Source organism: Hirundo rustica, chromosome 4 (genome assembly GCF_015227805.2).
Source record: "Hirundo rustica isolate bHirRus1 chromosome 4, bHirRus1.pri.v3, whole genome shotgun sequence".
Classification (NCBI taxonomy): domain Eukaryota; kingdom Metazoa; phylum Chordata; class Aves; order Passeriformes; family Hirundinidae; genus Hirundo; species Hirundo rustica.
Genome location: NC_053453.1, coordinates 36,450,764 through 36,474,167, shown reverse-complemented (window position 1 = coordinate 36,474,167; position 23,404 = coordinate 36,450,764). Strand labels below are relative to the sequence as shown.

Here is a 23,404-nt window from a genome sequence, read left to right as displayed (position 1 = left end):
AAATAGGAAATCCCTTTCATAGAAGAAGAGCTTAGTTCATCAAGTACAAAAATGAGCTAAATTACGTAAAGCAGTGGTAAACAAGAAGGTCTGGAGAGGCAGGGAGGGTGTAAAGAGAAATATGTGTACCAGGTATGCGAGTTTATTCATACTTAAGGATTTATTTTACTTTAATACTAGCCAAGTATCACTGAAAACTTAAAGATGTGTATTTCAGAGAGTTTTCAAATGAAAGGCTCAGAAGAAAACCAGCGGTGTATGGGAAGAGAAGGCTGCGCCCTTTGGGAGGCAGGCTGGATGGATCACAAACTGCTTGAGGTTTGTTTTCTGGAAGAGTAGTTACTTTAGGGGAAGTGAGAGTGTTTGAGACACTAGACCTTGCTAAAACAGGAACATATGAGTGCTGTTGGCGCCAGGCCATGGAGTGCCTGGGTAGTAGTTTAGCACAGAGCTGGATGGGAATTTTCTGGTGAAACTTTTGCCAGAGTAGAAACTTTTTGTGGAGACAAATAATCCCATTTAAATTCTCCCTGGGGACAAGATATACATGGCTCATGTGGAAAATGTGGTCAGAAGGAAGGTATAACACACCTCTGACCAGCACCCTTATGGCCAACAAACTCACCTGGTCCACAGAAATGCCTGTGCTCTCTGAGGGCCTCTTTTGGTATGAGGGATATTGTACATCCACACTGCCTTTCTCTAGGCCTCTGAGGAGAGGAGAGCATCAGGGTAACCCAGCTATACATAGCCCAGCGCAGAGCTGGGGCTAACAAGGCAGAAAATAGGATCTGCCTGCTCCTGTGTGTATGGACATGTCCTGGACATCCAGGTTTGTCTTGATGATCAGGCCCCTGCCTTTTGTGAACTGTGTTGTTTGTCAACCCAGTTTGGGCTATATCTTTATATAAAGGGTTTGTGTATCTCTTGGCTGGAGTGCAGAAAATCATAGTCATCCTGAAAGAAGTGTTTACATTGCTAATGGTAACAAGCACCTATTATTTAAAAATGAAAGTAAAAGCACTAACAGGCAAGAAATCTGACACTAGCAGGAGCCCAGTCCTGCTATGTAGCCCATAGGAAATGGAGAGGCTTCAGATCCTGTTCTGAGACACAATACTGCTCATCATTGTACAGCTCAGGGTGTGGTAGAACAGAGGACAAGAAAGGAAAGAAGTCAGTAGCAGTATTTGGCAGAAAAAGGTCACACCATTTAGCTTTTTGGGTGGATTATAGCATGTTCTGAGCTGTAACAGGGGCTGGGGTCAGAGAACTGGTGAGCTGTAATGAAGTCAGTGCCTCTGAAAGAATGGGCTTGCAGCTTTGGACTACACATCTTGCTATGGCAGCTACACAGCTTTGGGTGAGGGCAAATCCATCTCTTGGCAAAACTTCTGCATGTGCCCACAGTGCAACATAAGAGAGACCAGATCCTCATTTCCTGTTGTCATTTCCCCCCACTTTTTGCGTCACTTTAACAAAACAAAGAAGTTCTATAAACAAGACACATGCTCTTCCTTTAGAACACTTTAAGAGCAAAAAGTGTCTGCTGTGGCATAGAGATGCTGTCCCTTTGAGGAAACTCCAATGTGGAATCCATCTCATATGCCTTCATATTCATGGATTCACTTTTTGGTCAGTGCAAGTAGACAGGCAGTTCAAGGGCACAGTTCACTTGTGTTTTTATGCCTGCTTTAGGATAAGCTTAATCACTCCTTAGCAGTCTCTACTCCTTGGAAGAAGCTATGAAGTCATGCTAGACAGCTGATACAGCTGCCAATATACATGCCTAACCCTGGCTGAAGACACTCCTACTGCTTTTCATGTGGGCAGTTGCAGTCCAACTATGGTTGGACTCAACCATAGTTATCTAAACCCTGTGAGGCATGGAAGTTTCCAAAAAGTTTATGCGCCTCTAGTATTGTAAATCACAAATCAGCTACCCAAAATCATGAAAATGGATTAAGATGCATGAAGAAATGTAATAGTGGTGTTTTTTACTTCTACTTTTAATTCAGCCTTTGGAGTTTTGGGGTATATGTTTTGTTATGCTTTCCACTCATCCTTCAACTCAAGGCTTAAATCAAAGAATAGTTTAAAATGAGTCTTGTAACTGACTGTGGGATTTGAGTATAAACTCAGCTGTCATGACAGCTCAGTGCCACATATCAAAGATAAGATCTGTTAGGAAACGGTAGTATTTTGCTAAGAATCAGTTATAAGATTATTCAGTTTTATAATTGAATTATTACAGGCTTTTATAATACTGCAATAAGATGTAATCGTTAAGGTTGTAACTCAAAACTTGAGTTGTAGTAGACTAAGTACAAACTTAATCAGACCTTGCATTGCAAGTACGGTCAAGGGCAAGAACAGATACTCAAATTTTTCACTGGTTTGAAGGTGTTTGTCCTACTGTTTGCACTGCAAACATGCCTTTGTTAGGCAGCACACCCCATTTAGGTGAGTGTTGAAATGCTGACAAAGCTAATGGCACTCAACATTTGCTTCACCTGGCATTATGGGTAAACAACTTACTGTGAAAGCATGAAAAAGCTCTTATAACTTGCACTTCTGTTTTGACAGGAGTTTAATTAGGAAATGCAGAAACTTGTATTGAGTAGAGACCTCAGAGCAACAAGAGAGTTTGCAAGAGGTAAAGTATCCCTTTGGCTGAAAGACAGATGTTGTGACAGCCTGAAATCCATCTCTGCACACCTTATATAAGCTGAATCTATTGATCCAGCAGATCCTGAGATCTACTGATCCCTTTGAATCTTCAAGTTCCACTCTGAATATGGCTCTTACCCATCTTCTCTGACGTACATTTATCACTGAAATGGGCAAAATCCCTTTTATTCTCCACTATTCACACCCCACAATTCAAGGACTTCACTGCTATCCAGGACGAATCAGTTTTTCAAGTCTGAACCTGAATGTATGACTGGTTGTGCAGTGAATCATCTGATAAGGGTGTTTGGTCACAGCCTGACCTCATGGAAGCATCTCATAAGAGAAAAAGGAAGTTGTTAAACTAGACGAAAAAGACTCAGAGTGAGAAAGGCTCAGAGGTCAAGGAAAATAAAAACATTTTAAAATCAACTGTAGCTGCCTGGGATGTGTCAAAGAGATGATTTACTGCAAGTTCATTACAGACGTACTGTTTTTTTTGTTGTTGTTGGGATGTTTGTTTGTTTGTTTGTTTTGCCAAATATGTCTCTCTCTTTCCAGTTTCTTGGGTGAGCATGTTGTCAGAGCTCCCCTGTTGTGGAGGAAGCTGTGTGCTTTGCGTCAAAGGCTCCTGCCCTGTGCTACACCCAGTCTCAGCACTGATAACCCTCCTCTTCTAATCTGTAGAGGAGCAGTAAGTAAATGGATTTTCACAAATTCTTTGCTGGGAAAAGCTTTTGAGCAGTTTGTAGCACAGGCTTTGTGATTGGTAGGGTATTGCCGATTATCTAAAGAGTGGAGGGGTAGTGGAAGCAATTTCATATGCAGACAAATAGCAAAATTTCTCATGTCATTCCTGTGATTTATAAGCCTCTGCTATTATCTCCATGACCTTCATACTTGTATGTACAACTAAAATGTAATCTGTGCCATAACTGTAGCTTTTCCCTGCTCCATGGCATAACAAAACACTGTGTAGCCAGGAAATAAGAAATAGGCAATCATATGGAAGATTAAGCTGAAAATTTGTCACTTATTGGAAACTGATTTTTTTTTCCCTAAACTTAGATTGCATATTTTTACTTTGGATACCATTAAATATAGCTATGAAACATAGGAATGTAGGAATTGTAGCAAAGTCAGATAGATACTGAGTTTCTGTTCAGCATCTGTAATTTAGCATGCTGTAAACTGGGATCTTACCAGAACTTGCTTGTGGTTATGTTGAGTAGGCTTATTTAAAAACCAAAACCCTCAAACCCGAAATCCCAAAAACCCCAACCCACACCAAGAAACCTCCCCAAAACCCACCAAAACCAAGAAACAGCAGAAGTTCTGGGCATTTGCATGTGAAATCCAAATGCCCAGAAATGCCTTGCACGTTGTCCTTTTTTAAAGAGCCAGTGTGAATGCTCATGCTTGCCTCCTATATTATTATTGCCCCAGCACGTTTTCCTTCAGACATCTCTGACTGAGTGCCTGGGCTAAGCTTCTTGTAGACAACAGTGCTATAGCTCAAACCTTCCTTAATCAGTGTCTACTCTGTGTGAAGATTTACAGCAGTGTAGTTTTGGGTACATAAAGCTACTTCTGAACTTCACTTTTAATAAACTTATTTTACTGCAATTGTATCATCTGATTGCAGACTTATCTTTTCAAATCCGCTATCACCTGTGATTCCCTTACTACCCTTCCGGGTCCTTTGCATATTTTTTAATATGACCATTTAAACTTTTCTCACGTTTCATCTGTGGCTATGGCATCTCTCCATAAAGAAACCCACATTTCTCAATTGGAGTACGTTTACTTAGTGGAGTGTGTTAGATCTAAACCATACCACAGAGCTGTTTCTCCCTGTCCTTCAAAAATCTGTATTTCATGAATGTAATTATTTTTAAGAACCTTGTGAGATTTAGGGTGAATATTTAAAGTAAGGTAGTCAGACAGTTGGTACCCTAGAGTTATAACAAAGATTATTACTCCAGAAAGGAGCATGGAAAGTCAGAGGTAGGTGTAAATCCACTCCTGAAAATGGGAAAGATAGTCAAGAGAGAAGCTGGAGGGAGTTGTTTTAAATGTAGAGTATTGGTGTCTTTTCTCGTGGATCTTACAAAAGCCAGATTCTAAGTTACATCTTTTTGTCACCATCTATAGGTGTGTTATATACTAACTCTTCCCATTCTTTTCAAATACAGAGAGCAGAATTGAGGAACAGGAATTGACATTGAAGACTGAAAATTGAGTTTGGGCCAAGTAGACTTCATAAATCAATTCAGACCAGTGCGTCCTTAATCTCACACTGTGTTCCCCTCCAAAATAAAAGCTTCTTTTTTTAACGACAAACTCAAAGAAACCTGCATCTGACCCTCATTCCTACAAGCACTGCTGTACAGGGCTTCTTCAGAAAATAGGCTGATAGAAAAAAACAGCAAAAATATCTCTATTTTTGCCTCAGGATTCCTAGTTGGAGGGACACAGAAGAAAACAAACAAGACAAAGCCCAAACCAAATAAAACAGGCTTATTGCCTTGCTTTCTGGAATGAGTCTAGCTTCTATTGCTGAGAGGTATCCTGCATCTAATGCCAGAACTGGGGGCGCTGTGCTTGGGCTCAAAACACTTCTGGAAACCTGCACAGTAGGACTTTTGTGCACCACAATGCTCAGGTTCCTGGGGTCCTGACTTGGTGAGGAAGAGAAAAGGATCTGAAGTAGATACTCGGAGGGAGAAAATGTTGTCAGATTCCTTATCCCTCCTATCCTGGGATAAAGCAGACTCATCCCTTTATGCCAGTTGAATATCTGAAGTGGAAGTGTGAACACAGCTGAATGAATGCTGGCAGTGAACACTAGGCAGTGAAAGAGTAAACCCTGCAATGTAAAGCATTAAGAAATGCTCTCATTTCAATTTCCTCTTAAAAACATGTCTGTAAAATATTTCTATGCTCACCTCTTGGAACGGTAACTTTTGCTTCATTATTTACTTTTGAGGCGTAGGACAAGTCATAGGATGATTACAGAGAGGTACAAATCACAAGACACAGTAAGAGCTGGGAGACATGGTGATAACAACTGGTAGTGTTTCCTGTACGCTTGGTTAATATTTACCTGTGGTAAAGGAACTATTTAAGCAATTGTGGATGACTTGGTCATAACTTTTGCTTTCAGGAGCAGAGCATGGTGTATTTGATGTGCTTTGAGAGATTTTCTGAGGACACAAGAACAACTTTTATATCAAGGCCAAACTCTTAGGAAAGCTTCTTTTGCAGCACTTGATTTTGTCTCGGCTTGTTGAAAATGGCGGGTGTAAGCAGATGCATGAAGTACTCCATGTTCATCTTCAACTTTTTTTTTTGGGTAAGTTAGTGTTTAAACTGTTATTAGTGATGTATGAAATGTGTTCCCCATTATCTGAATGCTACAGTTAGAGGAATTGTAAAGGAAATAGAGCATAAGTGGAACCAGAGTATGATTCTAAATCAGGGAGGGGAGAATATATTTAACTTCTGCCCTTCCCTTTGTCTTTTTCCATCTAAGCACCTTTCCCTCTGCATTCAAAAGTAGACAAGCCACAAGTCTGTCTCCCTGTTCGTCTTGTGCCCCTCATGTCAGGGGGCTTCACTCATCTCAGTCAGAAGATAATAGATTCTCCAATAACAATGCACAGCTCTTTTCCTTTTATTGCTGCTGTTTGCATGCAAGATCCTGAAAATGTAGTTGCAACAGAAAATATGGAAAATGTACTTGAATTTTTTTCCCCCTAACTGATAAATGGTTTTCATAACCTTCTTTGTGTTTTTTTGCTTTACATTCAGTGCATAATTAGTTTCTGATGGTGGACACTAAATGTTTGTAAGAGTGTATGTGCTGACAGTACTGCCACAGCTGTACCAAGGACGATACAGCACAGCACAGCAGGCAGATTTCTGGGTGTTATTTGAAATGCATTTGTTTATTTATCACATCTCAGCTGGGTCGCAAGAATTTCAGGTCCTAAAATCGCTGGAAGGTTTGAGTTAAAGAACATTTCTCTCATGGTTCAACCTCACTGTCAGATTTCCTGTCAGAGCTTTGTCAGGTTCACCAGGGGTTCACTGAAACCAGAAGTGGAGCGACTAGCCACACTATGGGCTTTGCCTCAAGGGGTTTTTTTCAAGTGAAAAGGTGGTACCATTCAAAAGGGACCACAAACAGTAGTCTTGGAAAATTTGTGGCTAGCCCAAATTATTTGATTGTTTATGGACCTCACAAAGAAATTCCTGACAGACCAGTAATGGTTTGGACTGTCTCCCCAGTTTCTTCCTCCAGTTCTGTCAAGGCAGATTGAAGATTTTTGATATTTGTGTTGAAGTTTTTATGTAACAGGGCTTACAAGAAATTGTAAGTTTCTGAATTTGACTTCCTGTCCCTCAGGAAGTTTTTCCTGTTTTTGTGGTTTGACCCCAGCCAGTAACCGAGTACTATGCAGACACTCACTCACTCCCCCACCAGCAGGATCAGGGAAAGAATTGAAGGCATAAAAGCTGGGGAAATTGTGAGTTGACATATAGAAAATTTATATAAGAAGCTCAAAAGCAATTCATGCAAGAAAAACAAAACAAGGAATTAATTCCCTGCTTCACATGGGCAGGCAGGTGTTCAGCCACCTCCAGGAGGGCAGGGCCTCCTTATGTGAAATGTTTACTTGTGAACACAAATGCCGTAACTCCAAATGTCCCCTGCCTCCCTCCTTCTTTCTCCCAGCTTTATCTATTGAGCACGATGTCAAATGGTCTGGAACGTCCCTTTGGTCAGTTGGGGTCACCTGTCCTGGCTGTGTTTCCTCCCAACATCCCGCACACTCTCAGTCTCCTCACCAGAGTAGTGATATGAAAGGAGAAAGAAAACTTGATGTAAGACTGCTCAGCAATAGCAAAAACTTCTCTACATTATCAACCCTGTGCTCAGCACAAATCCAAAATACAGCCCTATACCAGCCACTGTGAAGGAAATCACCCCAGCCTAAACCAGCACACCTGTTCACATTTATCTGTGTTTACTGTAAGCTAGAACTTGGGCAAATGTCTCAGATTAGCATTAGAAAAAGCTCCAAACTACTTCTAGAATGAACATTGGAATAGTGTCCTGTGCCTTCAGTGACAGTATGGATTTCCTAGGGAAAAAAAAGGGTGGGATCCTGGGGGCATCTTGAAACAAGCATATGTGAAACAAACTTCCTATCTTTATACCGAAGTTGGAAAACCCATACTGTATTCTGAGGAAGAAGATACTTGAGAGCATTTGTTGTGCATGTGACTACTTGGATGGAACAGAGAAGGACAGCAATGCAACTATAGTTAACTGTTTTAGGGAAGGTGTTTAGTTTAGCACAATCAAGATTGGGAAGAACAGATGTATGGGCTGACAGAAATATAAATGAAACTGATTTTTTTGGTTCACATTCCTGTCTCTAATTTATAGAAGTCATTAAACTGCAACAGCAAGGTAGAGGGAACAGAGATGACTTTACAGCCACTCAACCCACAGCTGCTCTATCTAGTGTACAAGGCAGTTGACAAGTGGAAAATTACTGATAATGGGAAATTAAGGTGACTTTAACCTAAATAGATAAGAATGGCAGTTGCATATTTACCCGGTGTCCTTTCATTTTACAGCTTTTACAATATCTCAGGGAGGGTCCTGTCTTAAAAGATTCAGGAATGGTCTTCCTAGCCTTCTGATGACCTTTTCCAAGCAGCTCATGCAGCATCACATTAAGTGTGTAGCCCAGGCATAGTCTAAGATAGCTCTGCAAATTGACTATGGCTTCACACATGACGTGTGTCCCCTGGGGCATGACATGCCCATGAGCCTCATGCTGAGCTCCAGCACACAAATAGAGTTTTTCATCTTCCCAATTTGGTGAAAAATACCAGACTATGGGCTTTTGAAGATCTGTGTTTTGGAACTGAGTGCCTATATGGAGTTTCTAATAGTCCTTAAATTAATCCTTGTCAGTGCATTAAACCTAACACATATGTCAGATTTTTCTTCTTTCCCTTCTTTGGAGTTTGCAGGATATTCAGTCTCACCCTCTGTCCTCATTTTGTCAACTTCTGCCACTCCACATCATGCAAATTGTAGAATTACCTTTATTTTTTTTAACCGAATACTGATGTCTGGTGCTAGTTCAAAGCAACATGATTAGTGACAGAGCACCTTTGATCAATTGTTAATACCAGACTTGCAATCCCATCTACAAACCAAGTGGCCTTTTCCTGAACCTTAATTTGAACATCTCAGTTCCTGAAGCAGCAACACAAGCTTAGCAGGTTTGCTGAGCCAGAGACCACATTCTCTGTAGGACATGTCTAGAGCTGTAATTTCAGGTGTCTCAAGGAAGTATTCCAGTCAAATATTTTCTTTAACAGAAGCAACCTTTCAAAAGTTCCTCCTGATATCCTTGAACTGAATGTTTGGGAAGGGTGTGCCAGTGGAGGAAATTCCCCGTAAGTTTGGTATTTGTGTGTATGAGAATTGCAGTCTTAATGTCAGGCTCATCGGAGGTGATATTGATTTAACCAACTAGGCTGTATTTCCTCCTCACACCAGAATTGAAAACTTGAGAAGGAGCAACCATATTTGAGGGACAGCAATACTGTTGCTGTTCAGTTTATGAAACTGAGATAAAATCACAGATTATCAAGGATTAAGGCAAAAATACAATAGCCATCTAATTTGGGGAAAATGGATGAAGATATTTTCAAAGAAGCTCATTTTATTCCATCAGAAAGCACTAGTGGTTCATTAAAAATGAAATTTCCTGGAATTAAATTTTATTTACTTGAAACATTATTTTAAGAAAATTTAAAAATTAAGATAGAGTATTGCAGCAAACATGACATGTTCAACTTGGACTTTTGGAACAGACTGTTTTTATTTGCTGTTTCAAAACTTCTCTTCAAGTGTTTTTTTTTGTACACTTCATGTATTATGAAAATAAATAGAAGTAAACCATTAAGATTTTACTGAAACTGAGCATTTTTTATCACCTAAAACAACCTTATTTTAAAACATAAAATATGTGCATATCTTACTAAAATTATGATTTAAAAATGATATTTCTATTTTTTGTTGAGGAAATATTGTAGCATTCCCATTTGATTGATGAGTTCCTCAATATTTAGATAAATTTGCTTGTACTACTCTGCTGTATTGTAATGGGAGGTCCTATTTAACAAAAAAGATAGTGTGACAAACTCTTTTTGGATTTGTAGCAATAGATGCTTCAGGGGAAGCTTTCACATTAGTAAGCCCATGTTTTCTAGCGAATAGCCACGTCACTCACACAGTGCTGCTGAACAAGACTGAAATGTACAATCATATGATGCCATCCATTTCTAGGAAGATTCAGCAGGATTCCAAATGTTTCAGTGGGGAATTCTAGTTAAATTTCATAACATGTTAACAGTTGTCATTGATTGTACAACTTTCTTTTCCATGTTTAAAATGTACTTATAGGAGCTTTACTTAGAGCAGGAAAAGGTGTGGTACCCATGTCTGAGTGCTGGCCTTATTCCATATTCAATAATCGGCTAAGGTCGTTAGTGTCTTTGATGTCGAATATTATACGAAAACTTCTGTGGGGAAAATTTTTTAAAGAAAACCATATAAATATAACTATTTTAATTTCAATAGTCCCAGTCTTCAAAGGAAATTCATAACAACATTTCAGGACCATTTATGACTTGACTATTAATGGCTGATGGAGATAATTCTAAATCTGGCTATTCCCTGGTCCTCAGTGATGTCTCTTTCCTACCAGTCGTCTCAATAGGCACAATCCTTACACCTGAGTAGCCTCTTGGTTACCTATGTCCAACAGTTAATAAAGAGAATTCTGTGCAAGAATCGTCAACAACAAGGTTAGGAATAGAGACTGGCACACAAGGGAACTCAATGATTGATGAAATAGGAGCACAACTAGAGATGAGGGTATGTATCCGGACCGGCGATTCATCTTCCCTGACTTCAACATCTTAAGGAAAGTCATGCTGGTCAAACATTCACATGTACTTGGCCGTTCTCTATAAAAATACAATTACTAAAAATATAAAATAAAAATTACTCTAGGCATTTTATGAGACCTGTTCTAAGGATTGGAGATGGCCAGATATTGCTGCATTTGAAACAGCAAAAAGAATTTTGAATTATTCAGAACTTTTCCTGGTAGCTTTACAATAAAGAACGTCTTCAGACACCTGTCCTGAATATGTCTAGAAACAACAGAGAGGCAAATATCCCTTATCTAATCTCATGTTTCCATTATACAAGAAACAACATTCTTTATGGACACGTTTTACACATACAATAGCAATTTATATTATTCTCTCATCTGACGGAATTTCTATGTGCTTCCCAAGTACATGTATAAATCATCATCTAAATGTGTAGTCCTCTGGGGTGGAAACATCAGGGATTTGGTGCATACCTGAAGATTTAACTACACTTACAAATTTTCCTGGAAATGAATCAATATTCTCTGCTCCAGCAATTCATGTTTCTTTTGCTTTGCCAAACAAATTATTTCAGAAGTTTGGACAGCATATGGTGCAGTTTGGATACTGAATGCCAGTAAGAAAGTTGCTGACCTTTCTGACTTGTCTTTATTTTCTCCCGCAGGTGTGTGGTTGCATTATTTTGGGATTCTCTATATGGATACGTGTTAGCAGTACTCAGCAGGTAAATGCATGCAGTCGTACCAGCACCGTGTAAAACATGGAACTACTGCATACACTTTAATTTCCCATCTATGTCCACAAATTTTCTATGTTTTTGTTGAGGTGGTTTTTGTGGGTGAAGAGGAATGCATTTTATGATGTTAAGATTAAACATTGTGGTGCAGGTAATCAGATAAAGTGATTGATGCAAACAGAGATATGTGACTATGAGAAGCAGCAGCTAGTGTTATTAATGTAGTTTCATGCAGATGCATACAGATTTCTGTTTGAAAATGTGTCTCTCACCTCTAATGAAAAATAATTATGCTTTTATTAATGATTTCAGTGTTAGAAAGAATAATGTGGAGCCATGCAGCTTGTAGACTTGTCAATGTTTTTCTCTATTACAATAGTATAGTCATATATATTCCTAGGGTTAATCCATATGTTTGTAGGGAATATTTTTATCTTTCTCACTATCTTCAATAGTACAATTCTCATTTCCCCAGTAACTGCAGCTTTGAAAGGGAGAAAGGATTTTTCCCTTCCATTTACAACAGCTCCTTGAAAACACCTTATAATTTTCCCCTCATATTTATATATAAAGAGTTTTAAATGCCCAGGAATCTTTGATTACAATGTCCTAAAAATCCCCCAGGAAGGTAGAAAAAAGACCCTTAGTTGCCCTCTGGACTTTTGTATGGGTTATTAAATTACTTCGGAAATTATGACTTTTATTTTCTGCAAAGCTAGGGAAAATACAGTTTTGAGGAGCTCTTAATCTTGCAGACATGCAGCAGAAGTTGGTCCTGTTGTTTCAAAGAACCCATGGTCCTGTAGGCCAGTGTGTACCCACTGGCACTAACTCTAAGGTTTAAGCAGCACATTTGTTCAAATGAATTTGGGCCATAGAAATGCAAATTAATTTGAAAGCTTAATTTGCATTCTTCTATTTTTAAAAATACTTTTTGGCCATAGAAATGAAAAAGCAGCCAGGTGTCACATGGAAGCACTTTATTTCAGCTTTCAGATTGAGCCTTTAGTATAGGCTAAGTTGCAATTCTTCAGATAACTCCCCTGTTGCTCTAGCACAGTCTGTCAGTTAAGAATAAAAACTTTTAAACCAGTATTTTCCCACCTGGAAATAAAAAGTGGAAGTAAGAAGATAGCTTTGTATATTCCCTGCCGTTTGGCTGATGACATTGCTACCCTTAGCCAGTCCCAGATGTCTCATTTTTGGCAGAGCATGGATACAAGGGAACTTGCTTCAAGATGCCACTGTGTCATCAGGTAAATTAGGTCATGGTGGAGAGCTCTGCAATTCTCTTCTCTGGAAGAGGAAGAATCACGACTTTCACTCCTCAGTGAAAATTTTACTAGAAGCTAAAACTGCCATGATTGACACTTGACAATCTCCAGTGTGATGGCTCAAATGATGCAACAGATCTTGGAAACTCACAACCACTACCATATCTTGGTTTTTGAGAGACTTCCTATTCAGAAAATAAAATTTAAGTGTGTTTCAAAGTGCTTTTCTGAAGCAACACTTAGAACTCCCCAAAAGCCTATGAATTAAGAGTCAGGACCAAAATTTGAAAGCATTCTCACATTTTTGCCTTCAGGCAGGCAAAGCTCCCATTCAAAACCAGTGCATGTTTTGCCTCAATAATAACTGAGCAGACCGTAAGGATTTGGCTGTAGATGAATAGAGCTTTCCAAGAATAAATAACAGGAGGTTCAACTTGGAAAGGGAAAGAACAACACATTCTTCAAATTATACTTGTCTATATACCTTTGCAATTTCCATCAGAAGATAAATATGACAACTTCCAGACTTTTTTGCTAATCTTGGCACCACTCATTCCTTGAACATTTTTCTCTCTTTTGGCCTTTGCCCTTAGTCAGTCCTGTAGGAACTGAATAATTTGATGCTTAATAATATCGAGGTATATGAATTGTTTAGTTGCATGTCCCACACATCAAAATAAAGTTCTCATCTCTGAGGGTAATATTAGAGATCAAGACTGGGAAAAAAAAAAAAAAAAAGCTGCTTTGGAAAATACATCTAACTATTTCACTTATATATATGGCATCACTCTGAGAAGTGTTCTCTCTGGAACAGTCACGGAGTATGCTCCTGGCCTTCTAATGACAAACAGAGATTTTGTTTAACACTGGGTTAACATACAGAGGTTTTGAGGTAATCAAGTCTCCTACTTTCAGTAAAAAGCAAAGATTCATTGACTGAAAATCAACTGATAGCCACATTAAAGACAGAAGATCTTTATTTATTCATTCACTCTGTAAAGTTGATTTTCATCTTGCGCAGAAACAAAGCTTGTGAAAAAACATTTGAGAAGGGAGCATTAGAGTTTGCTTATTTATGGATCAGAATTTCTCCATAGTTGTTATTCAGTATATTTATCAGTTGCAAAATAATTATCTTCTTTTTTGTAATACAGATGTTTTTAGGAGGACCTTCTTGTACCTGAAAGATTTTTATCCCTCTCTCTTTTCAGGGTGTAGAAAGCAGCGTGTTTGCAGGAGTTAATCTACTAATAGCCGTGGGAGCCATCATTATGATCCTTGGGTTCCTAGGGTGTTGCGGTGCTGTAAAGGAGAGCCGGTGCATGCTGATGTTGGTAGGAAAGAAAAACATCCTTCTCCCTTTATAAGGCTACAGCTACAAATAGAGTGGCTTGCAAGTAGTATCAATTGACGATGGGAACCTTTTAATTTAAACAAAAACATGATTATGATCCTGTGTTTTCATTGCTTCCCTTGAGTTTGGGCCTCTTCTGAATTCTGTTGTGATAAAAATGATATTTGGTCTCATGAGCAAGAAGACAGGGTGCAAAGAGACTTGAGCATGTCACTAGCTTTGTTTCCATCCAGCCATCATCAAAGTTCCCTCCATAAACTTTCACCCATTATCTATCCTACTTAATTTTATAAATTCCCAGTTGCTCCCTTTGCTGGTCCACCTAGAATGTCCTCCTGCCCAGCTCTCACCTACACACTGTTACCATGACGCTATTCTGGTGTGTGCCCTGTTTTGATCACCAGCTGAGCACACTCTGTCTTGAGCAACACTTTTTCTGATCATCAAAGAAGAACTAGTTGGAGCAGCTCTGACTGAAAAGTCATTCTACCTCCATGGTTTTTCCAGCACATGAAAAATAAATGTTAACTTAAAAGAAATTATATCGCTTTGGTCAAAAATAATATAGTTTTCTACCTCTTTTGTTTTCTTTCTAGTTCTTTATTGCACTGCTTCTGATCCTGATTCTTCAGATCACAGGAGGTATTTTAGGAGCAGTGTTCAAACCTCAGGTACAGTATTATTCTATATTTTCATTGATGTCTTCATATAGTTTTGTTTCTTCCCAAAAAATTAATGATATATTTTAACTTGCAGGTGGAAGAAGCTTTTACCCTTACTCTAAATACGAGTGTGAATGCTCTGAAAAGTACTACAGGAGAATATAAAGAGTATCAGGAGGAGTTCCAGAAGCTGGAGAAAAAGGTAATTAAACAGTAAAAAAAAATGAAGGGGTTGTTGCTATCTGCTTCATCTTTGGTATCTCTCTCTGCATCAGTTTATGACTACTCTGCCACAGATTTGAATTTCATTCCCTGGGAAAGGGGAAGGGTCTGACATAAAGGCAAGTTGAAACACCACCAAAAGGACTTCTGTTCTCTTGGTAGGACATGATCTTCCTGTGATGATTTCTTTGTGCAATAGTGTTGTCTATAAGAGCAATGAAGCAAGGATACACCACATGCAAGTAAGACTGACAGCTAACTAAGCTCTTTCATGAGAAGTCTGCATGGCCCTTTCCTACAGCTTTCCTTTCTGAAGGAACATCGATCCTTCACCATTTCCCAAATAAGAACTCTCCAGTACTTTTAAGGAAGGACTTCCCCAGCGATTAGGAAAACATCAAGAGTTTATTTAACTTGGAATATCCTACTGCTATGAAGTCATTAAATGCTATGCTTTACTGTGTGAGAAGAAGGAAGAAAATACGACGAAAAGTTTGTTTCTATTGTGTTTGTACTTTCCCTGGTGCCCCCATCCTGCAAGACCACAGATGGTGGACATTTATTGCGAGCTTATTCCTGGGTATCTCACAGAGAGTACCCTGGAATCTCATTGATAACATCAACAGCATACAACCCTTCCCCTCCCATAAGTACCTGGATCTGTACACTGACAGAATTCCTGCTGTTCTGTTATTTTTAGTCCCTAATGGATGATGACTTTGATGGATAGACTTAAAGTTAGTTTTTATGCTTTTAAAGACTGCGATATGAAAGAAAAAGAAACAAAACCCAATACTTAGGTGTCTTATGTTACTTCCACTTCTTCTTTCCCATTCCACCTCCAGCCTTGTCCTTTACTTCTGAGACAGCTTATTTCTTCTGATATAATAAGCACTCTGGAGAGAGGAGCAAAATGAAAAATCCCATAATTACTGCATTAAATTTAAATGTACCAGGACTGCTATATTACGTCCCGCAGACTTTGCTTCCATGCAAAATTATGTGAACATTTCCAGCTGTTTTCTAATAAAGGGAGGACCTCCAACCCAAGTTTGCACCTCTGAGCTTTAGTGGCTTGAATATAGTGGAACATGAAGTGAAACTGCACATGGTTTAGGTTTCACGAACCCCAAACGGAGCCCTGGTCTTTTCAGTCCATTTCTAATTTAAAGAGATAACCATCATTCAAAGTGGTTATTTTTCTATGTGCCTGATTTTTACATTTCCAGGCTTTCCAAGATGTGAAATGTGGATGTTACTGGAGCTGGTAACTTACCTACTGAACAAAGCCTTGATTCTCAAAAAATACTATACCCAGTGTTCCATTTCCATTCTGGCACTAATAATTGCTAGCTTTATAGTATGTTCATATTTTTAAAGCATTTTATACTGACAATCTGGTCTTTTTTCCCCCTATCTCTTCTTTTTTTTAAAAAAAGTAAGTATGCACTTACATTCTTATAAGTGGTATAGAAATGTAAATGGTATTTGAGACATACCCAGTTTGGGACAACTTCCACATTGAAAAAGATTAAATAAAATTTGGTTTTTGTCATTCCTCTCAACTCCTTCACCTACTCTTTAAACTGAAAATTGCCTCTTTTTTAACTCTTCTCCCCATTTACTTCTTTCTTGCAGGACAAATGTTGTGGATTGCTCAATGGACCTGAAGACTGGGGAGAAAATTTTAACAAACCTTCCTCAAACATCTGTCAGTGTGAGCTAGAGAAGCCATCATCAGACCTCTGCATGAAATATCAAGGCAGATACATCTATAAAAAAGTGAGGAAAATGTTCACTCTTCTTTCAAAAGAGCCAGGTTTTAACCCAAGGTTATCTTTGGTGACTGACATAGTCAGCAGTTCTGAGTTCTGTATCTTTCTGAAAAGGCAATGTTTTGCTTTCTCTTTCTCAACCAGAACTACCCCCACGCCATCTGTTAAGAAATTACTGTTCATAACTTTGTTCCTTCCTCTTCCTGAGATGTTTCCAGTTTAGCCCTTAGCAATCTGCGTGGTTACTGTTGATGAAAATTATTATGACTCTGGGGTCAGGGTATGACTCTGGGTCAGGGCTGCACATCAGCTACCCTTTGGCTCTCATTACTCTCTCAGAAGGCTATGCTCCCACCCAGACTCATTGTGGTAGTAGATATGTTGACTTAGAGACTTTCAAAATGCTAAGATATACTGAAAATCAAACACATTAAGTGCAAGGCCTTTGGGGTTTTATAATCCTTTAATAAAAACCAACACTCATTTTGCAGGATATGCTGGAAAGAAACCTTACATATTATGGGATTCATGGCAGAATATTCAACGAGTGATTTCTTACAACTACAGACTTTTGAAAATCTTAAAAAAAAAAAGTAATAATAATAAGGCAAAATATCTGGTGACAGGCAAAAAAAAAAAAAAAAAGCACACACAGAAGAGTACCATCAAGTAGACAGGAGACATCAACAAATTTCCTCATAAGGAGACAGGAAAACCATGAAATTTGTTTTTTTCTTCATATCCATATGAAAAAAAAATAAAAAAGGAAATACTAAAAAAGAAATAAAAATTAATTGAATAGTACAAAGTAATTGAAGTTTTAGAATGCTGGTGGCGCAAAGTTTGCCAGTATGCACCTAGCACCAAGCAGATTTTAGCAAATGTCCATTCTGGTTGCATAATTCTCTAATTGCACAGCTTCTTAATCAGGTCCTGCCTGAGCAGTATTTCCTCCCCATGTAGTCCCACAGAAGAAAACATTATTTTAAAGCAAAGAAACAGTCTGGTTAAGTAGAGGATACCAAACCCAATCTGGAAATAAGATGTATACAAAGAGGTTGTTTAGGCCACACTTTAATGTCTTTTTGGCCTCAGGCAAGCCCTCAAAGGACACATGAGAAGCCATCTGTGAAATTACTGCAGGTGCAAGATATCGCTCATATGAACAGACAGATTTCATGGTGGTGTGAGATGCTAGTAGAGACATCCAACTCTTCTGATATGGGAAAATATATGAAATTCAGTCCAGTTATGAATCAAATTAAATGAGAGATTTTTAGAAGAACTAGAAGTAAAAGACCCACGTGTTTACTGTAATATAGTGAAAAAATACAACTGCTTTTGGGGGCAAGTCAGTTGTAGTATTGTAACAGTAATGTAATTTTGATATATTTAAGCTGTACTTGGCTTTCCCTCTTGTTTGCAGAAGGAGGATTGTCAGTGCCTGGAGAAGATGTAGTCACTGTAAGAACAGACATATGCAAATATTCGAAAGGAGAGTAGCTCTGCACAGAACTTCAGTTCTAGAATCATAGAATAGGCTGAGTTGGAAGGGACCCACCAGGATCATTGAGTCCAATTCTGGCCCTGCACAGGACAACCTCAAGATTCACATCATATGCATGAGAACATTGTCCAAGCACTTCTTGAACTCTGAACATTAGGCTTGGTGCTGTGACCACTTCCCTGGAGAGCCTGTTCCAGTGCCCAAACACCCTCTGGGTTCCTGATATCCAACCTAAATCTCCCCTGACTCAGCTTCATGGCATTGCCTTGAGTCCTGTCACTGTTCATGAGAGTGAAGAGATCAGTACTTGCCCCTCTGCTTCCCCTCATGAGGGTGCTGAAGACTCAAATTGGGTCTCCCCTCAGTTTCCTCTTCTCCAGGTTGAACAGAGCAAGTGTCCTCAGTCACTCCTCATATGGCTTCCCCTCAAGGCCCTTCACTGTGCTCATGGGCCCTACTTCGGACAATCTCTAATAGCTTTATACCTTTCATATATTGTGGCACCCAAACCTGCCCCCACCCCCCCTCACTCGAGGTGAGGCTGCCCCAGCTCAGAGCAGAGCAGGACAATCCCCTCCCTTGCCCGGTTGGCCATGCTGTGCCTGATACCCCCAGGACAGGGCTGACCCTCCTGGCTGCCAGGGCGCTGCTGGCTCGTGTTCACCTTGCCATCGACCAGGACCGCCAGGGCCCCTTCTGCAGGGCTGCTCTCCAGCACCTCCTTCCCCAGGTGAACCCCAGCATAACCAGGGTTGCAAAATCCGGCACTTGACCTTGTTAAACTTCATATGATTGGTGATTGCCCTGTTCTCTGTTTTGTTGAGCTCTCTCTCTAGGGCCTCTTTTCCCTCAAGGGAGTCAACAGGTCCTCCTAGTTTAGTGTTGTTGGCAAACATCTCTAGTATTTCTTCAAGTCCTGCATTCAAGTTGTTAAGGAACATATTGAAGAGAACTGGACCTAAGATGGAGCCCTGCAGAATCGCACTACTAACCAGACTCCAGACCGATGTTACCTCATTTACTATAACTCTTTGTGCTGGACCCTTGGCATAATGTGGTTATTTAGCTGTATGCTGGATATTTTATCCAGAAGGATACTGTGAGAGACAGCTTCAAAATCTTTGCTGAAGTCAAGAGATATTACATCTACTGGCTTTCCAAGATCAGTTAGGTGGGTTACCCCGTCATAGAAGGAAATGAAGTTCAACAAGCAGGACTTTCCCCTCATGCAGCCATGCTGATTATTCTCTTCCTTACAGCCCTAGACTAAGACCACCAAACACTGCAAAAAACTGATTTTGAAGCTAGGTTTTATAACAAAATATTTTTAGTTAATCCCAAGTCTAATAATAAACCTTGAAGTTTCAAATCCAAAGATTAGATTGGTGGGAAACTGAAGTTCCCTTTCAGATCTGGTCATGTCTGCATTGGCTCTTTTGTAGTAGCGAATGATTATCATGTGAAAGTAAGGAACAACACTTCTTTCCTTGTTAACTGAAAATAATGCATACATTAGGCATTACAGCTGTATGTCCTCCTTTGAAATAGTAAATTTTTATGGTCAGCTACTAAATCTTCATACTTGGGAAGGCAAAGGCTTTCGCAGAGCATAAGGTACACATAGTTGTGGGTTTTGTGTTCATTAGCAACAAACCAGAGTAAATTCAAATAGCCTTTTTTTAGCACAGCGTTAAAGAGAAAGAGAGAGAGTTATTTTAGAAGATGCATTCCTATATAACCATAGGATAGTATTGATTACCTGTAATTAATATTTTTATTTTATTTTTCAGCCTTGTGGAGAAGTGATTATTCAACAAATTAAAGACAATCTAGTCATAATTATGGGGATCGCCTTTGGACTGGCTGTTGTTGAGGTACCAGTGTACACTGTTAAAATACTTAGTAGCTGACAAGCACTATGTTCTACTTGGAAATACATTGGGAATGGGATTAAAACTCTTGGCTTGCTCAATTAATAGACAAGGGAAAACCACCTCTCATCTTAGCTATAACCTTACTGTTAGTTCATATAAATATACTTCATTAAAATATATGGCTGCTGAGCTTCAAACTTCAGGTGAGATCAGACCATCCTGCTGCCCGAATAAGTGTATCATGCAGGACATTTTCTTAAAAAAAATTGCCAGTCCTGAAGCCAGGCTGTGCCTTGACACTGAGCCCTGAGTACAGAGAGGTGTGCGAATAAACAGCGCCAAAAGACGTGAAGAATAGCCAGATTTTTCCTCCTCTTTCTCATCTTTTCTTGATGCAAAAGTCATGTCCTAAGAAAACTTAGCCCCTAAAGTACATATTTTTATCATTAAGAAGTTTTGGTAAAAAATTATAATTCTGAGGCATTAAAACTTTAAGCGTCAAGATGATGCATGAATGTGTCTGAGTGCAGACGTGTGATTCTCCGTATATTCCTATGTGTAAAAAACCCACAGTGTATGTGAATTATTTATTTTAATTTCCTTATCATACACTGAAGAATAACATGCAAGATTTTCTCTGAAGAGAGGAGGAAAAGAAGTGATGCTATCCAGTGAGTTACTTGATTTTGATTTGAATAGGAGAAAATTATAAAGAAACAGGGATTTCATCATGATACTTTCTTCAGTCATTTTTTTCTTTTCACTCTTCCTCTACCCTCACTCTCCACCAGTGGATGTTTGAGGGGAAAAACAGAAATGACAAAGCTTGCTGTGGAAAGTTCAGTCTGTTATTCAAAACAAAAACTTTTTGGCAGAGGATTGCTCCCCGAGGTAGAAGAGTGGACGAGAGCCCCAAATCAAAACTGTGTTTCCAAGAGTAGTAAGTGGGGAAGAATTATGTAGCTGCAGCACTGGAAGAGGACAGGCCACCAACTTCTTACTCAGCACAGGCTTTCTGGTATTTAAGGAGCTGTATGCGTGAAAAATAGGTGAAATACACTGATATTTAATGACCTTAAAAAAATAATAGAAGTGTAAAAAATCTGTATCCCTAAGGCAAATTATAAGTCACTTTGCTCTAGTTACTGCAGTTATGTGAGTTGTAGCTTTTGGCCATCCTTTCCTGTTCTCCAGCTGGCATGTCCTCTGCTGGCTGCCTCTCTCAATGATAAAAGGATTAGAAAACCACTTGAATAAACAATATGAGCCTCAGCACAAATTGTCAGATGGCAATTTACACTTGATAAACATTTAGCCTTTTCATATTAACTCAAGAAGTTACAAATTAAAGGCCACAAATTAAAGGCACCACCTTTCTGCTCTAGGAAATCCCAGATAAAAAGAAGTTCTCTTTCCCCCTCTGCCTGCTTCATTATGCCACTTGTGAGCTGTGCTTTCAGCTCACCCTAATACTGAAAATTATACAGATAAGAAGTGCCCAGATTCATTTGGGTGCAAGTGCAAACGTGGGTATGTCAGGGAAGCCTTGTCAGTTTATTCCAGGGCTGAGTCCATCCCTTTGTCTTAGCTGTACTTCTGTGCTACATATGCTCTTCTCTGTCTCTTCCTTAAGTAAATAAGGTATGTCAGTGTTCATGGCTTCAAAGGTGTCAGTTGGGCACTTTCCACTTTTGTGGAACACCTTCACAGACTGGTTAACTTTAAATCCAGAAGGAAGCTTTCTGATCTGATCTCACCAGCTCTCTGCCATGGAATTGTACCCAGTAATTCCCTATATAGAAGACGACCCTACTGAATTTTTTATTTCAAGCAATAGCTTCTTCAGTGAACTCACTGTTCACTTGTTTCTATCCCAAGTCCATTACTGAAAAATATAAAATATTTGTTGCATGATCATTTGCAACCCAAAACAGTGAGGTAGGTTTATATATGCATACCTCTATACAGTATAAACATGTATGTGTATACCGGTATACATACACTCCACACATATGGTTACGCAAAAGAGAGTAGAAAAGAAGAGAGATTTCAAAGGGAGACAACACTTAAAATACACAGTGAGCATTCCTTTAGCTTTTTTTATAAAAAAAAAGCTCATTTTTTTTCCCAAATTTCTTGAACTTCTCCATAATTGCGGTTCCATTATAGCTAACAACTGCATTTTAAACACACAGAGGTACAGGGGTTCTCATGCACAGAGGCAATCCATCTTTTAAAAAATGAAAATTCTCCATGATGTATGCAGTCATTCCTGTGGTATATACTGACCTTCATTTGTATATACTGATACTTCATTGAAGTATCTCAGTTCTGTAAGAGCTACATGGGAAAAATTCTTTTGCATAGCAGATTTAGCCTGCATGTAAATCCAAGACATTTACAAAAAAAAAATATTCCCATTGTGTTGTTGCATTCAGTTGTATCCTGGGATTTCCAGAACTGCCAGGTAATACCAGAAATATCTTTATTTTCCAGATTCTTGGTTTGGTGTTTTCTATGAGCCTCTACTGCCAGATCGGGAGAAAATGAAACTGCGAAAATGTCAGAATGATGTCACCAGTCAAATCAAGACCCTTCTAGAAAGATGGCTAGAGATTTGGCTGGGCACATTCAGATAAATATATGGATGTCCCAGGCAGCTGTTCTGATGAAAACAGCAGCCCTTGTGCTCATGGATACTTGACAGCTTGCAAAATGACCTCTTTATATTTCATAAGACTTAATGATGTGAATATGATTTTTTAGTTGCAATAAACATCTTTGTTTATATTTCTGAGGTGTTTATTTTGTCCAAAGTCAGCAATTATGTCATGTTGTGAGTCTGAGTTCACCATGTGGTGTGCCCTCATGAGTGTTAAACCACCCGCAACAAAGTCACCATAAACAGCTGCAAACCATCATGCAGTGGCTGGCTGCTCCAGGGAACTCAGGCTCCTGGGAACCTCTGCTTGTGGAGCAGGGTGTTTTCATTAAGAGAGTTGAGGGTCAGGGTTTTGTTACCTGTGAAAAGGGCAACTAACTTGCTACCAAATAGGAAAGCCACATTTCCTTTCAGGGATGTTTAAATCAGTATCTTGGCAGTTGAGATGGTCACTCTCAGGCCCAAATGATGCTTAGGCTGCATTAATGAGCTGGATTTAGTGGCATGTGTTTTCCAAATAAGCATCAACAGTGAAATCCAAGCCCATGTGGAGGCGAGGCATACACAGAAGGTATGCTCTGGGCAAAGTGCGGGGGACAAACACAGGGCATGGCTGGCAGCACAGCAGCAGCCGTATACAGCCTGCCTTTGGCTGTATACATGCAAACATGCA

The 23,404-nt window shown here is 39.3% G+C and overlaps 1 protein-coding gene across 1 annotated transcript; it reads left to right on the top strand.

Moving 5' to 3' along the window:
• Positions 1 to 5,965: 5,965 nt before the first annotated feature.
• TSPAN8 (tetraspanin 8) lies at positions 5,966 to 22,700 on the top strand. Its single transcript, XM_040063137.1, has 8 exons — positions 5,966 to 6,025; positions 11,330 to 11,389; positions 13,887 to 14,009; positions 14,626 to 14,700; positions 14,786 to 14,893; positions 16,552 to 16,695; positions 19,986 to 20,069; positions 22,566 to 22,700. The coding sequence occupies exons 1-8, from the start codon at positions 5,966 to 5,968 to the stop codon at positions 22,617 to 22,619; spliced, it is 708 nt and encodes a 235-aa protein (XP_039919071.1). The 3' UTR covers positions 22,620 to 22,700.
• Positions 22,701 to 23,404: the final 704 nt, after the last annotated feature.

Excerpts from the sequence above, each read along its gene's own strand:
- TSPAN8 (XM_040063137.1), top strand. The coding sequence starts at position 5,966 with ATGGCGGGTGTAAGCAGATGCATGAAGTACTCCATGTTCATCTTCAAC. Across the intron at positions 6,026-11,329 it reads TCTTCAACTTTTTTTTTTGG|GTGTGTGGTTGCATTATTTT; the intron begins GTAAGTTAGTGT and ends TTTCTCCCGCAG. Across the intron at positions 16,696-19,985 it reads GCAGATACATCTATAAAAAA|CCTTGTGGAGAAGTGATTAT; the intron begins GTGAGGAAAATG and ends TTTATTTTTCAG.